The sequence below is a fragment of the Solanum pennellii genome, chromosome 12 (genome assembly GCF_001406875.1).
Source record: "Solanum pennellii chromosome 12, SPENNV200".
NCBI lineage: Eukaryota > Viridiplantae > Streptophyta > Magnoliopsida > Solanales > Solanaceae > Solanum > Solanum pennellii.
This window is the reverse complement of record NC_028648.1, coordinates 82,521,344-82,538,439: the sequence shown is the minus strand read 5'-3', so window position 1 is coordinate 82,538,439 and position 17,096 is coordinate 82,521,344. Positions and strand designations below refer to the sequence as shown.

At 33.1% G+C, this 17,096-nt stretch overlaps 2 protein-coding genes across 3 annotated transcripts; both read right to left on the bottom strand.

Annotated features, from left to right (window-relative positions):
- Positions 1–1,444: 1,444 nt before the first annotated feature.
- Positions 1,445–4,473, bottom strand: LOC107005719 (uncharacterized protein DDB_G0271670-like). The gene is made up of 2 exons (XM_015204366.2): positions 3,010–4,473; positions 1,445–2,341 (listed from the first exon to the last, which is right to left on the bottom strand). Exons 1-2 carry the CDS (start codon positions 3,530–3,532, stop codon positions 1,842–1,844), a joined length of 1,023 nt encoding a protein of 340 aa, XP_015059852.1. The 5' UTR covers positions 3,533–4,473; the 3' UTR covers positions 1,445–1,841.
- Positions 4,474–6,100: 1,627 nt separating this feature from the next.
- LOC107007290 (glyoxysomal fatty acid beta-oxidation multifunctional protein MFP-a) lies at positions 6,101–14,362 on the bottom strand. Of its 2 annotated transcripts, none has more exons than XM_015205847.2 (18): positions 14,142–14,362; positions 12,795–12,866; positions 12,651–12,716; positions 12,516–12,572; positions 12,359–12,426; positions 12,205–12,286; positions 10,361–10,416; positions 9,971–10,273; positions 9,802–9,888; positions 9,134–9,308; positions 8,932–9,053; positions 8,689–8,852; positions 8,350–8,604; positions 8,144–8,265; positions 7,927–8,048; positions 7,681–7,829; positions 7,395–7,533; positions 6,101–6,440 (listed from the first exon to the last, which is right to left on the bottom strand). In XM_015205847.2, exons 1-18 carry the CDS (start codon positions 14,248–14,250, stop codon positions 6,405–6,407), a joined length of 2,184 nt encoding a protein of 727 aa, XP_015061333.1. In that variant the 5' UTR covers positions 14,251–14,362; the 3' UTR covers positions 6,101–6,404. The 2 variants fall into 2 exon arrangements, with proteins under 2 accessions (XP_015061333.1, XP_015061334.1); XM_015205848.2 differs by having other exon boundaries at positions 12,516–12,569.
- Positions 14,363–17,096: the final 2,734 nt, after the last annotated feature.

Here is a 17,096-nt window from a genome sequence, read left to right as displayed (position 1 = left end):
TGCTATAGCACACGAAAATCGTCGAAATGAGGGGTGTGCTCGCTTCGGGGCTCGTTTGACCTTCCAAATGGGTCGGACGGGCCGTGATGGCCAACCGGATGCATAGACAAGCTCTTGACGGACGTCCACGAAAAAATTTGGCATTTTTGACGTCGGAATCCGGATCACCCAAAAAATGGTTTGCTATATAAGCAAACAAATAATAATCAATATATGAGGTAGACATAACAGTAAGCCAAAAAGTCAGACTTTTACCCTACCATTTTAGATCAAGTTCATTGTCCAAATGGTCACTCTATTATTACGTTTCGGATATATGAGAGACAATCTCTCTATCTTAAGATAACGTTTGTGTACATATTACTTTTCTCGAATCTCATTTATGAAACTATATTGATATATTGTTGTTGTGTACATATCACGATATTTCTAAAGGATTCGAACAATATAACATAATGATTGAAAATTATTTCGTGAAGTCATTTTATGTGACAAAGGCTAAATCAAAAATTGAGTGTGAACAGAAAACCTAGTTAAAATAATTATAGAAAAATGACTTTTATGTGATAAAATATCCTAACCAACACTAAGTTACACATGAAATTCTAGCATGTATGCTTAGTTAAGTTAGTGTTAGGTGTCAATTGTCATATGCCCCCTTGATTTAAAACCTTTTTGGCATGTGTTTTCCATCTACCAAACATGTGATACTATTTTGACTTGGATCTTAAAGACTTGAAGATTATTCTAAAATAAACCTTTTTTAAAACATGATTAGTTGTGTCCACCAATTCTTGCACATGAGTGAGTAACTTGTTCTTTATAGATCTATTGGCTTTTTGGCTTCTAGCTTTTTGGCCAACTAGAAAAGTAGGCATATAAACTAGTCATGAGACTCCTAGATAGAGACATTTAGATGTAAAAAGGGTTCCAAAATTTCATAACAAAAATATACTTTAATTATTATGATTCCCTTTACTCACATCATTGTCAATCAAGATTTGGAAGTTTGGTATGGAAAAGAATTTATAGGTGTGGCTTATTGATCAATAAATGGAACGAAAAAATATAGAGATCAGAACTTCAATTCCTATTCAAACAAAAAAATTGTTGGATACTTCGGTTAAAAGAGTTATTCGATATCTTTGTTAGCGCGAGATAATAAGCAGAGGCAAAATATAGCCTACAAGTTCATACTAAGTAAATATAATACTAAATTTTGAAACCAATAAATAGAATGAGTTGTAGTTAAATCATGAATTTGCCTATGATAGCAAGTATTTTGTGAGATAAAGTACTCAACAAAACAATCGAGATGAACACAAGCTGACCATACACGAATTGTTATAAGAGTTGTACAAAATTATGTCTTCATGTACAACAAAGAAGGAAATACATGATTTGATTGGAATTGCTCTAATTGAAAATCATTACAAACAATTGATCAAACAAAAAGAAGAGAACCCATTCTTTAATCATCTCTATGCCCAAAAACTACAAAAGATTTGAATTCAACTCAATCATCATCATTCTACATTGCCATACAAAAGTGATAATTATGAGAAATCAACATCCACCTTACAACATGACCAAAAAAAAGAAGGAAGAGCTCTAATAAACAGTGATGAATCAGAGAAATTAGTTGACAAAACATAAACATAGTTTCTACACAAGATTATAATCCAAATCTGTGTAGTAGTATCAGTAGTAGTAGTAGCTTGGAGGAATCAAATCAATCTTACGGCTTCAACGCCTCATTCTTTCTGGATCAATAGCTCCAATCCCCGCCTGCTCAAAACGTTAGCGTCTTTCACTTAAATTAGATTAAAAGAAGTTTCTTTCTAGCTGCTAACTGTCAACAGAGAAGGAATTGCATCCAAGTTTGGAGTAGCATTCTTGTTATCATTTGAATTTGAATCTTCTCTTTTCACACTTGATGATGTTTTGCTAAAAGCTCTCATTGGACTTGCTAATGCCCATCCCCAATTCTTGCTTCTTCCATTAGCAATATGATGGGATTTTCCGTTCAGATTATTTACTTCAGAAGAAACCAAATATGATAATATGCCACCACAGTTGACTCTTTCTTTATGATGAACAGATGAAAATCTTGGTTTGCTTTCTCTTTGTGACTCGATTCTTCTTAATGTGCAATCTCCAAAACCTGTCGAGATTTTTTCAAATAAATCACCTGAGAAACTCCTACTTCCACAACCAACAGATCTTGATCTTGCTACTTTATTGTTAAATGAAGTCTCATTAGGACTCTCATTCTCTTCCACTACAACAACCTCTTCTTTCTTCTTCTCCCTTGATGTTTTAGAACTATTCATAGATGATCCTGTTGAAGACGTAATTAAGTAAATAAAAATGTTATAAATGATAACTGATAAGATGGTTGGTTACACAATACTAATAGAGAGGAAAAGAAAGAAGTCCGGTTTTTGAGTCTCATTGTCATCGACTTATTGAAAAGAATTTACATTTCTTTATCAACTTAAACGATCAGATAAAAGTATTACACACTTCAACCTGATAACAAAGCAGACCAAACTCTTATGACCAAAGCTCATCAACCACCATTTTGTCAAAATGAATTTCCAAGGACATTTCCTTAAATGACCATTTTTTAGTCCATTCTTTAAATTATATCCCCATTTAGTCACTAGTCTAAGTTTGTCCCAAAAGAATCATTCCAACTACTTCTAAAGGCAAGATTTAGCTCACTCAACTAACAGGAGACATTATATAAAGCTAGTGTTCAATTTTTCTCCAAGCAAAATGAATGTTCAAACACAACTTCAAGTTTCAAAAACTTAAAAGTTTCAAATTTCAACTTCAAAATCTATGTTCTAACAAGAGGTAAGAGTCAGATAATTTCCACATGCTTAGTCCATGAAAAAGAATAAGACCAGTACATAAGGGGCGTGTTAAGGATATGATTAAGTAAATAAACATAATACTTCTATCAAACAACTTAAACTTTTAAACGAGACGAAGCTTTTTTACCTGTGGAAGAATAATGCTTTGAGGATGAGTAATGAAGAAAAGACCAGAACCCTTTTCTGTGAGGACCATAATCTTCACTTTCATTAGCTTCCAAGAAATGCAAATGATTTCTTGGGGTTGTAGTTGACTTACTTCTCTTAAAAACAATGCCAGAATCTGAACCAGAACTTGCCATATTATCATTAACATTACTATTACTACCCTTCTTCAAAAAATGCATTTTTGATTTCCTAATATTGTTTTCATAAGGATGATAGTTCACACAATCAGTGGTGTTTTTTATAGTTGTTGGGACTTGTAGGGTTGTCGTAGTAGTGGAAGAAGTAGCTACAGAATCAGATCTTGAACTAGAGGAGGAAGAAGAAGGGAAAATGGAAGAAGAAAAAGAGGAAGAAACCAACTTTCCAAGTTTTTCTTGAAGGCAAAAAGCACAGATCCCACCTGGGGAACTGTTTTTATAAGGATGATTCATACATTGCATATTCCCATCACCTATATCTTCTTTAATCCCTTCCATTACCATTTTCACAGCAAAAAATGGGGAAAAAATTGAATCTTGATAAACCCCAGATGACAAAACACACACCTACTGTCAAAATGAAGTAAAAAAAAAAAACTGAATCTTGATAAGCACCAGTTGACAAAACAGACACACTATGAAAAGGGGGAAAAGATTAAATATTGATAGAACCCAGTTGATGAAACACACACAAATGCACACACTGTGAAAATGGAAAAAAGATTGAAACTTGTCAAAACCTAGATGACAAAACACACCTATGAAAAGGGGGAAAAGATTGAATCTTTTTAAAGCCTAGTTGACAAAACACACCTATGAAAAGGGGAAAAGATTGAATCTTGATAAACCTCACCTGACAAAACACACACACACACTATGAAATGGGGAAAAATTGTATCTTGATAAACCCCAGTTGACAATGCACACACTATTAGAATGAAGCAACAAGATTGAATCTTGATAAATCCCAGCTGACAAAACACACACAAATGCACACACTGTGAAAATAATAAAAAATATTGAATCTTGATAAAGCCTAGTTGACTATGAAAATGGGGGAAATATTGAATCTTGATAGACCCCACTTAACAAAACATACACACACAGTGAAAATGGGGGCAAAAACTGAATCTTGATAAACCCCAGCTGACAAAACACACACACACACACTCTGTTATATGCTTTAGTTTCTATTTTTGATGCATATAATGTTGAAAACCACTTCTAGAGCTCAACTTCAATGGATTGATCTATATTTACACAGGATTAAGCTTGTATATTATAGTATAAATAAAAAAAGAGAAATATGGAGAGAAACTGGAGAAGCACAAATATGGTCAAACGGACAAAGGTGGTGTAAAGTGAGTGCAAAAATAGAAGAGTTGTGGCATTGAAGCAAGGAGAAAATGTTACTCCCCAAAAGCACATGGAATCCTGACTAGGCTCTATAATTTAAAATATTCAATATAATATCGTAATTATTTTTGATAAATCTTCGATTTAGATAAAAATATTGTAAAATATTTTTTTAAAAATAACAAAAATAAAGAAGCGAATACAAAATATATGCATAACATACATAAATAAAATTATAATTGTAACAAAATAATAAGATAGTTCAAGAAAAAATATATTAATATTACCATAAACAATATGAAAACATAGGATACCCTAGTTATTTTTATTAAATTGTCAGTCTTGTTATACATCAAAGAGACATATCCAACGTTTAGAAGTGTTTTGGATGAGTTAGGGAGTTAAATGAATATAATATAGTCCATATATCATATTATATCAAATATAATATACGAGTAAAAATATTTTGAGATGATTATTAGAAAATAATATTTTTTTAACGTGTTAAAATATATTATACAGTAAAAAAAGGCTATGTAGTGTATATGTCCATCAGTGGACCTAGAGTAGTAATATTGAAATTATTTAAATCTAATATTTTTGATACAAAATCAAAATTTTGGGTTCAAATTCCTCGTGTGAATGCTGTCTCATGATATTCCTGATTGAAAGATTATATGATCTGTTTCTTAACGTATGCATGTGTTTCGACAGTAAAATTAATTCATAAAAATATGATTTATCGAAGTTTGAGTAAGTTAATAACATGTATATTTTTCAAAATATTTTCAATCTTTAATTCGTTTGTCTTTTGTGTTTTAGTATAATATTAAGATGTACATGATGAATCTGACACTCAAAACCAACAGCTGTTTCATATAGCATGGACCATCTTGCTTCCACACGATGCAAGATTTGTAAAATGTTGTTGACTTGTTATCACCACTCAATATTATTTTATTTATATGGAGAGAGACCTAATGATCAATGCTTTATTATTATTATTATTATTATTATTATTGATGTTTTAGAGTTATAAAATTAGGATTTGGTTTTTTTTTTCTTGATGTACATGATAATTTTTTTGAATTTGATTGATAAATACGAATGATTTGAAACTCAGTGAGCTTTTCGAAAATAATCTCATGACTCACCAGATTTGTTATAACAAATGTCAATTTGATGTTTTAGGATCATGAATTTGATTATTTTGTGTCTATTAATTGATGTACATGCAAATTTTTTTAAAATCTAATTAACAGATTCTGATTAACTTGAAATTTAGTGAATCCATTGGAAATGGTACACTCACCAATACTCACCGTGATAAACATAGTTTATTTGGGCTTTTTGAGGTAGTGAATTCTGTATTAATATATTTGATTATTTTTCATTAATTTTTTAGAATATGATGATTAACTTGAAATTTGATGGATCGAACGAAAATAGTATGGTTGTCAATACTCACCATGTTCTCCTTGACAAACATCATTTATTCTAACACATTTAATAATAAACATTCCTCACTTGCAATTTCTAATTCTCTTATTTTCTTATTCAATTTCCTACTTCGATTTCCGATTGTGAATTTTCACCTTTATAAGTTGATTCTTAAATAGCATTAAAAAATGACCCTTTAAATTTAAATTTAAATTCTGAAGTTGACTTCTACCTTAAAGTAATGAATGATTTTTCATATCATGACTTTTCAAATTCTTCCATTATGAGATTTATAATTACGATTAAAAGTTAGTATGATTTTTACATTAAAGTGATGAATGACATTCCATATCATAATTTATCAAATTCTTCCATTATGAAATTTATGATTACGATTAAAAGCAATATAAATGTTCTCATTTATTAATTTAGTAGGGGAGCAAAATAATAATTCAACTTTGTGATCCAAACTTGTAATGATATATGCTTATTGACTCTTCCTTGCCAAATCCTATTAGCTGACCAGAGTAAGGAAATAACGAAGCTTCGAAGTGGAAGAAGCTCACTAGCATTGCTCATCTTACAAGCGCGACTTGGCTGAATCTGTTGCAGCATTCTGCAATGACCACAACAAAAATGAATATATCAGTAAATATTTTCGAGCAGATGAGTGAGAGAAGGGTTGATATATCTGACGTGAATACGACATGTCAATTATATAATGGAGAATGAGGTACACACATGGTTGAAGGAGCTTTAAAATCACATTTTAGTTGAGTTTAAGGATCCAAATGACAAATGAGTAAGTAGAAGAGTTCATAATACAAACTGATACAAATTTAATAAATCACCAGACCATTTCGCCTTCTTTATATGGAAAGTTTTACACCCAAACCCCGTTACCCAGAAACTCAAACGTGGTTCGTTCCACTTCATTACACTAATAACCCGAACTCCGAACCTAGTGTTTATAGATTAGGGTCTTTACCACTAAGCTATCTCTATAGTCTAATGATGAGATGTTCTTCTTTTGGTACACCGCATTTGATACATCTGGTTACTGACGTCCAGTTGCTAATGATTATCACTCGCTAGTCCCCACAGTATTCAGGATCATCTAGTGATAACATATAGTGCTTTTACGTGACTACTAATGTGACTGACGTCCAGTTGCTAATGATTATAACACTCGCTAGTCCCCACAGTATTCAGGATCATCTAGTGATAACATATTAGTGCTTTTACGTGACTACTAATGTGACCTTGTATTCAACAGCGAAGGATGTGTGTCAATGAAAATGATGGCCTCATGGCTGATCTGAGCTGCAGTCTAGTATGTGCTGCAGACAGCAAACGGTAACCTAGTCCACTAAGCCAACAAAGGAAACAAGACACATCCACTCGGTTGTAGAATAATAGAACAAAGGGTTGATACTTACAGCTGCTGTGACAGAATTAAGTAGGAGATCTAAACGAAACACTACAAAGAGGTCTATGAGATTGGCTCAAACATTTCAAAACCCACATGAATCCCGGAACATATAACAATAATAGAACTCAAAACACTCACCAGAGGAGCCCCCTTGGAAGCTCTTTCAGCTAGGTAGGAACAAGGCTTGAAAAAGTCTCCATACATTCTTGACCACTCATCCAATCGTGAACAGATGTATTTGGATCCAAGAGTGTCTGCCCAGAATATGATCCCTCCTCTGGCAAAGAAAGTAGACAAATCTTTCTTATTAAACAAGAAAACTTTTCTTAGTAGAATCAAGTCTCTTTTTACATGTTCCTGGGACAGAGTTCACTTTGGGGAGATTTGTTTTATTGACAAACAGAAAAATGTTTCTGAAAGAAACCTGTAAGGAGGGAATCCCATGCCCATAATAGCGGAAATGTCAAGATCTGAAGATTTGACCGCTATGCCTTCTGCAAGCACTCTGCATGCTTCATTTACCACAGGGAAGAAAATCATTTCTATGATATCCTTGTCCGAGAGTTTTTCCATCTGTCGAGTTCAAAACAATTGAGTAAAAGCAGAGTGAATTACTGAAAATAGTCTCAAGAGTAGTATTAGTCAACAATGAGGAGGGAGAGAGAGAAACCTTAGGGTCAATGGTAACACCAGACATCTCTCTTGCCTTCTCAATATATTTCTTTATTTCTGTATCTGGGCTCGCTTTACGTCTGTCGTCATACACATAAAACCCTCTCCGAGTAGTTTCACCTACAGAAAGTGTATCAAATGTCCATTCATAAATGTTTCAAATTGTGTTTTTCACTAAACAATCTGACCGGCATTTCAAAATATAGGAAACATACCAGCCCTTTTATCTTCTTGCATGAGCGGTATCAACATTGATTTGTAAGTTCTCTCCGGGAAATTCATCACAAATTGCCCACCAGTGGCAATTGCAACACCAAAACCAACAAGATCACATAATCTGCACATGGTAAACCAAACCTTTAAAGCCAGGGCAACTTAACAGCCATGCATATCTAACCCAACAGCACTGTTTTCTTTTTACCTGAAGGGGCCCATTGGCATGCCAAATTTCGTAATGACCCTATCTATGCGAAAGACGTCCGCTCCACGTTCAACTAGCAAAAGGGCAGCTTGGGTGTAAGGAAAGAACATTCTGTTCACAGCAAAACCAGTGCAGTTCCCAACCACTACAGGGGTTTTCCTTATCTTCTTGCCAACATCAAGCAAGTCAACAATTACTTGGGGCGATGTCTTCTGGGTGCGGACGATTTCCAACAATGGCATCACATGAGCCGGACTGCACCACCCACCAATCGATCAATTCGACAGAACTATCAAGAGAAGTGCAACAAAAAAAATTCACAGTTCCAGAAAATATTACCTGAAAAAGTGAGCTCCAATAATACGATCTTGAGATTTGGTCTTTTCCCCAATCAAATTCAAGTCAATCGTAGAAGTGTTACTTCCTAGAATGCAATGTGGAGGGCAGTACTTCTCAAGATCTGCAAATATTTGCTGCTTTAGAGATACATTCTCGATGACAGCCTGTCACACATATTAAGAGCAAGGCAAAGTAAGATACCAAGGAAAATCAGAGAGTTTATCCTATAATGAGAATACTGACCTCAATGACCATGTCCACGTCTCTAAAATCTTCATAATCCAGAGCACCCTTGAGTAGGGAGAGAGTTTTTTCAAACTTCTCTGGACTCATTTTCCCTTTCTTGACACTACTTTGCAAATTGGCTGAGAAATTAAATTATTGTATTAGTCGAGAGCCATAACAAGTATAAGCCGATCATATCAAAGCAAGACAATGGTTTTACCTTTTACTCTACCCAACCCAGCCTGTAGGAATTTGTCATTAACTTCTTTCAAGATCACCGGGTAGTTACTAAGAAGCAGTGCAGTCGCAATTCCAGAACCCATTAAACCTCCTCCAAGAATTGCGACCTTTTTTATGCGTCGCGGTTTTAATCCTAAGTCAGTCACCCCTGGAACCTGCTTGTGTGATGAAAGGAGTAGGAAGAATCAAGAGGTTAGAGTTGAAGACTGACAAGGATGAACAATATCACAAACTGTTTGACACGCAAATCGTTCAGATTTCATTGTTTAATATTAATAAGTATCAACTTATGCAATAATCAATCATCATAGCCTCACATATTCAATTAAGAATACAACTGGTGTACATATACAGACAATGAAATTGCGAAGTCTGAACTAATTTCTGGAATAAAACATAGCTTTGATTATGTTTGGTATAGCAAACATACAAAGTTATCTATGTTGAATAAGTTTACAGTTTCCAGGAATTGGGTCCATTATAGCATTACAAAGACTAGAGGTTCTCCTCAGATCAATATGAACTCAAAATAAACACCGAGTTTTATTAAAAGGAATATGAAAACAAACTAAAATTTTTGAAATGCTATTTACAATCAGGTTGAAATATACGACAATAATTTCTAAGTAAAGTATTTAACTCATTAACCTTTGTGGTTGCACGCTGAGCAAAGAAAACGTTGACCAAGGCCTTGCAGGTGTCGGAATGTAGAAGACTTTGGAATACTTCAGCCTCCTGCAAATACCAACAATATTTTAGACAATACAAGTTACAAAATTAACCCCAAAGCACAAGAGGAATAGAGCCAGAACTAAACCTTCCAAAGCCCTGCACGTGGGCCAGACGCTATACCCTCTTCAACAACATCAATGACAACTAAGGGATGCTGGAGGTTAGGAGCCTGTCTGCGAGTTTGAACTCTTGCAAACTTTAATATTTCCCTAGCCTCACCAAGAGGTTCTATCTTGTCAGTTTTGTGAAGACTGGCAACCCAAGGCTTTCTGCACTCCAAAATATCAAGAGCCCACTTACGAGCAGTATCCAATAATTGGTTTGATGGAACTACAGCGTCAACAAGGCCCAGATTAACAGCTTCCTCTCCTTTAACAGGCTTTGATGTCTAGATTGATATATTAGAGCAAGAGGGTCAGAAGCAACCATAGCGCCAAAAATATGGACTCATAACTTAAAGCAAATGGCAGCTTACTAGCATCATTTCAAGGGACTTAGCAAGACCTACGAGGCGGGGGAGGCGCTGAGTACCTGAATAGTGCAGATAAAATGAGATAAAGGAAGAAATATGGTATTGGATTTTAGAGCAAAGTGGTATGAGTACTGCTTATGATAAGGATCATATGCTTTGGATCCAAGGATTACCAACAAAATAAATAAATAAACTTTTTAAAAAGGGAGTTCCAGGATTTATTAAAGTTTTGCTAGCGATTACATCGGACTTTTAATAATTTGAATACCGCTTAATCTAGACATAAGGTACCTAAAATATAAAATGTTCCCTTATATATTAATTTAAGACATAAGTGAGCTTGTTTTAAGCACATGAGCAATTAGCTTCAGTACATGGTTCATTAGATTTCTGCATGTCCTGTGATGATAACCAGTTTTTTCCATGAAACCATGCAGCATGCGCACAGTTTCGTAGTAGGAGACACTGTTTTCATATTTATTAACTTCTTAGACTATCTCTACAAAAAAAATTTGATTATCTTCACAGACCCCAATAAATTTATATGCTCCTCAAGGATGGTGAACCAGGTTATGATATTTACTAGTCTTACAAAACTAAGACTTTACTAGTGTTGACTATGAGAACGTGTCTTGCACCAGTCTATGAAGAAAACACACCAAATTCAAGGCCAATTACTCACGTGTTTCATTTTCTCCCTTTAGATAATGATGGTCTCCAGAACAGCTTGCTCGCGCCTTGGCTATTCCACGAGGTACCAGCTACCTCCTATTAGCACATGTACCAGGTAATACTACCCACAAAGGATTAGGCGAATGAGAAGAACTGACCTAGTGTAGTTTGACTCTAGACGCCATGGTTCTCCTCTGACTCCATTAACCACTAGGCTACACCCTGGGTGTGACCATGTATTCATGCCTTACTAGTATCTGATATAAGTATGCTTGGATAAATTGGGTATGAATTTTTAAATGAATAAACCTTTTTAAATGGATAAATTGGGTCTCAGAGGATGGACTTCTTTTAATGAACACAACAAACATTGGAGATGATTAAACTTTTAAAAGGAGAAGGTTTAGAAATTACACATTCCAAGGTGTATTCTCCATAAACTAATAATGATCAAGGGGTTGAAGCAACGGTTTACGTGTTTTTTTATCAGGGAAATATTTTAATAAAAAACATCCTTTACGTAGCACTTAGATGTTTAAATTACCATTTATGTAAAGATAACTGGAGTTGGACATTAAGGTTAGGTAATGCGCTTGAACATACTGAATTTCAGCTTTTACAACTTCCTTTGAAAAGAAAACAGAAATTCACGATTCATAAAATAGGATTTGGTAAAAGCTGATAGCATTCATGTTCTTTTTCAATATTTTTGTAATGATGATTTATAAGTGCTTCTCGCAATATTACTTTTTTAGCCTAATGAAAAAGGTCATACATACCTTTTTAGCCTATGAAGAAGTTTTAATTGGAAAAAGGTCATACATGTTTATATTATTCCCCAAAGTTTTATTAGAAATTAAGAGTGAAACTCATATAAGGCACAATGCTCTCACTCATAAACAACGATATACAAGCTTTGATTGATAGGAAGTGAAAAAAACGGTCACGAAGTTTTAATTGGAAAAAGGTCATACATGTTTATATTATTCCCCATAGTTTTATTAGAAATTAAGAGTGAAACTCATATAAGGCACAATGCTCTCACTCATAAACAACGATATACAAGCTTTGATTGATAGGAAGTGAAAAAACCGGTCACCCAAAGCTGATGGTAAATTCAGAAAAAATAAATAAAGAGAAAATAACAATTTAAGCATACAGACAAGCTTGCTTACCTCCAAACCCTGGAAGTATACCAAGTTGAAGTTCTGGCAATCCAAGTTGTGCATTGGGAGTAGAAATTCGTGCATGACAAGCCTGATTTTAACATATAAGGAGTCAGCAACTGATTAACAGGATAAGATGTAGAGAAATATAACTTGTATATACCATTGCAACTTCTAGTCCTCCACCTAGAGCCAGACCATCAATTGCCGCCACAGAAGGTTTTCTTGCAGCTAACATCAAATATAAATCAGCAAATATAGACACGTTTTCAACTGCACCAAAAGCTTTAAGTAAGAAGATCAAAACCCTAAAGGCTCACCTTCAACGGTGTCTGTCAGGATCTCCACTGATATAAACCCAGGCTTTGGTGATTCTACTGTGAGCATACTGAAGTTAGCTAAGAAAACTCTTGCAGCACCATATAATAGAAAATAAGCAAAACAGAAATGTATACCTGTTCCTCCCTGCAGTTTACCAAAGGCACTGATATCAAAACCACCAGAGAACTTGCCATTTGCGCCTGTAAATGTTTACACATTCAAGGTTAATATTTCACCAAATTGGATATATGAAGAGACTGTGATCTCTTGGCATTTACCTATCACAACAATTGCTTTCACATCATCCCTTCTTAAGGCCTGATCGTAGTTCTCTTTCAAGCTATACAGCACTGAAAAGAAATTGCAATAGTATCAAAATGAATTATTGATCAAAGTATTGAGCATCAAATTTGGAAAATCACGGAGCTACATTTTAAGGAAAAGACAAGCTTTTCTTATACAGTTATGCTGACCTCTTTTCCAAAATTAAACACAAGAAGTGGCAGCTTTAGTAACTTTCAAATAGTTACATCTACCAATATCAACAATTTATAATATGTTGTATAACGCAAATGTTAATCAACTCCGCTAATCCAAAATTAGTTAGATCAACTATAAAAATCATATATAGTCATTCCATTCTAAAACACATATCTTATAACACTAGCAATAGATCATTAATAGATCTTCGCACATGCTTCCATACAAAGAACTCCCTCAATCAACACTAAGCAGAAGAACTGGCAGCCAAGCTTAAAGGAAACTACCAAGTGCAAGGCACATCGTATAGCATATGGATGAAAACATTGCATAATTCTTGTAATATGTCTGTGCATGGAGGTCGCGGATTAGAGGAGAAGGTTATTAGGTAATTGAGTGTTATCTAACTTTTATCCGGGCTAGGTTTGATGGTAGTTTGGTACACTATACATGTTTCTCCTTCCTTACCAAGAATAGTAGCATTTTTCTCATAGTTATCGATTCATGTTACTACCTATTGTTTCTATTGCTTCAGCCATTCCGTTATTTGGATGTTGTTACTGTTCTTTTCCTACAAAGGTTAGGTGATATTTTTCTTATGATTTACTATATCCTCTTTGATTCTGTATTTTTCTTTTCTACTGGCTTTGATATGCGTTACTCAAACAGTTTCTCACATTAAGATAGGAGTAAGGTCTGCATAAAACTCTACTATCCTCAAACCCAACCGGTAGAATTACACACCTATAAATCATATATATTCATGATCATTTGAACAAAGAGAACTACAAATAGACATTTGAAGCATTCAATCACGCCTCATCGCAAACTAAGCTAAACTATGACATAATAAATGATATGTTTCCATTTGACCTACTAAAGCCAATTAACATTTTAAGAATTGATCCTATTTTTCTGTAAGAGTGATGTCCAAGCCAGTCTGTGCGTACCTCAACTAATTCCACCAATACCTAACAACTCTATCCACCGACAGAAAATATAACTTCGTAATTTTACCTCGCATCATTCAGAGGATTGATTAATAGTTCAACTACTTTAACAAATCCATCAATAATTTGCAGATACGAGTGAAAAATATTGATAATATGAGATCAGTGAGATCTACAAAAGCGCTTTTAACGTACCATCTAACGCGAGAGAATTGACTGGAGGATTGATAATTGTAATGACGGCAACTCCATCAGCTCCAACTTCAATCGTAGTTCTTCCTTTTGGATTGCTACTCTTACTCATTTTTCTGCTCGGAAATTGAAAATTCCGGTGAAATTTACGGTCGGGAAATGGGAATATGATCGAAGAGAGATGAATTTGTCGAGAGAGAAGTGATATTTATGAGGGAGAGAGGTGTCGTGAAGAAAACGTGAACAATGACGTAAGGCAGTGTTTGGATGATAACAAAAAAAGATAAGGATTGTAACAGTCAATATTTAGAAAGAAGGAAGATTATTTTTTTTTTCCTTTCTTAGATAATTCATTTACACCTTAATTGAGGGGTCGTTTAGTTCGGAAACGTATACTCGCTCCGTTTTGATTTATGTGATATTGATTAAATCGTTATTGAAAGTGTGTTTGGTACGAAGGAAAATGGTGTTTTTAGAAAATATTTTCTTGATAAATAAGGTAGTTTTTTGTTTACTTTTGGAAATCCACATCAATATGATGAAAGTGAAGGATACACGATAATGACAGAACTTGAATAATCGATTTATTTGTCAAGCAGAGTTTGCCTTCAATTACTTTAGAATTTGATAAGTAAGCAAGAAGATGTTATCACGAAAATATTTATATGCTATCTAACAAAATACTATGAAGGTGAGATGAGATGGATAGCTAGGATTCAGGTGTGGCGAGGGTGAGATGGTCAAGCGTCGAGTCGAGGGTATTGAAAGGATTGAAAGACAATACGCTTCATATGTCACTTGCGCAACTTGTATTCCACACGTTTGATAGTGAAGTCATTTTCCAAACATAGAAAAATAAGTACACATTTTTTATTAATGTTCTCTGCGACCAAACACACCCTTAGATTAAAAAATTATGATCTAAATCATTCCTTTGTGGTTATATTATTTTACTAAATGTAAAAGAAATTTTTAAAGTTGAATTGTTTCTAATTATATAAATATGACTTCTTTTTTTGAACAAATAATAATAAAGAAATATGTCGCATAAATTAACGTAAAATAGTAATATATTGAATTGTGATATTAAATTATTTGATACATATATAATTTTAAAAATATGTGAGTATAATATAAGTATTTGATTATATACTAGATAAAATTGAATAAATTTTTTAATTTTTATTTTGCTCTTGATTTTTGTAAATGGTTTTGGATATCTTATCCGATCAGTAATTTAGGGATTATCCCATATTAAAAAAGATACTATTTTTGTGATCTAATTAATTTTAAAATTGATAATCTTGGAATCAAACCTTTAAATGCATATAAAATATGAAATTATTTTGTATGATTCTTTGAACTAAATAGTCCTCAATGTTGAGAAATCGTATGGTATTTATAGATTCTTTTAGTTATTGGAGGAAAAAATCATATTTGCCAATTAATTATAAATTAATTTTTAAAATTACCAAATTAAAGCTCCATTAGGAGCTAAGGAAAAAAATATAGATTATTTCCAAATGGAGAATAATATTGTATCAAAAGTTTAAAGGAAGGATATAGTTACTTAACTTGGAATAATACATAAGCAAAGTGGTTCTTTTTTCTTGTTTTATAATTGCCATGTTGACGAAAGATTATATCAAAATTTTAGGTATCGTTAAATTCGCAATAAAATTATATGAAAATTACTATCACTTTTTTTAATTTATATTATTTATATAAAAGTGAGCTTAATATTATATCAATTTTATTTATAAAATTTTAATAATACATTCGATCATAATAACACAAATTAGTTTCTCTATTTTACTAATTTTGTATGTACATTAATAAAAGATTGATAAATCAAAATTTATAATACATAAATTAATTTAATCAATATATTTTTATATATAAATAAACAATAGATAATTTGAGATCGAATGCACTATAATTTGGTCCAAGGTCCAACCAAAAAGATTACAATAGATTAGATAATTAGAAGATAGAGTATGGGAGCCCACTGGTGATACTTCCAAAGCTCACACATCCCTAGGCACTTGTAGACAATTATTAATTCCCTTTAATTTAACTATTTTTTTTAAAAAAAAAATCAGTATTCCTACAACCAAAAATTTGGAAGAATATACGATAAGATCCCCTTTTGGCAATAAATATTGTTATTAAAATTTATAAAAAATTAAATTTGAAAAGGAGAGAATGATGTGTACGTAAATTTATTTCTATCTTGTGAAAATATAAAAATTGCTTTTAATAGACAAATAAATCATATCAAATTCGTATAAAAAGAAAACATATATTAGTATAAAGAAAAATACTAAAAATAATGGGAGAGATAAAAAAAATAACAATAATAATAATATGATAACCAAAAGAAAAAAGCGACATGTAAATAAAATCGAGAAAAAAAGGAAGTTAAAAGAAAGATACAAAATTTAAATAGTGGCATAAAAGGCTATTTGTGCAAATGGCCCATGTGGTTCTATTCATTACTGGGCTGGACTTTAGTAAAAGCTAAGCCCAAAAAATGTCAGCCCAGTCCTCTGTTTGACCCAATAACATAGTCCAGAAGCGCAAGTTCACCTTTTTCGGATAGTTGTTTAGCAAATGATCGTCTTTTTATCTGTTCTATGTTTTATGAATGTCGTGTACGTCTAAGTTATTAAGTATATCTTTGAGCAAATGAATAACATTAGACCATTTTCAAAAAGATTGTACGATATTGCAAACGTTAGACAACTATCTAATGTTTTATCTGTTGGAAATTATATGAGTAAATATTAGGTCCGAGTCTAGAGATATTTGAAAGGATAATCTTTAAACCTGCAAGTCCAAGAACATGACCAAATCTTTCCAATACAAACACTTCTTCACATGTACTTTCTTCAATCACATCAAAATTTACAATATCCCCAAAACAAACTTGAAAGGGCTAAAGTTTAAAACTTCAAG

Coding starts and splice junctions, on each gene's coding strand:
- LOC107005719 (XM_015204366.2), bottom strand. CDS start 3,532: ATGGTAATGGAAGGGATTAAAGAAGATATAGGTGATGGGAATATGCAA. Junction 2,342..3,009: donor AAAGCATTATTCTTCCACAG/GTAAAAAAGCTT, acceptor CGTCTTCAACAG/GATCATCTATGAATAGTTCT.
- LOC107007290 (XM_015205847.2), bottom strand. CDS start 14,250: ATGAGTAAGAGTAGCAATCCAAAAGGAAGAACTACGATTGAAGTTGGA. Junction 12,717..12,794: donor GAAAGCAATTGTTGTGATAG/GTAAATGCCAAG, acceptor AAACATTTACAG/GCGCAAATGGCAAGTTCTCT. Junction 10,417..12,204: donor TATACTTCCAGGGTTTGGAG/GTAAGCAAGCTT, acceptor TGCACTATTCAG/GTACTCAGCGCCTCCCCCGC.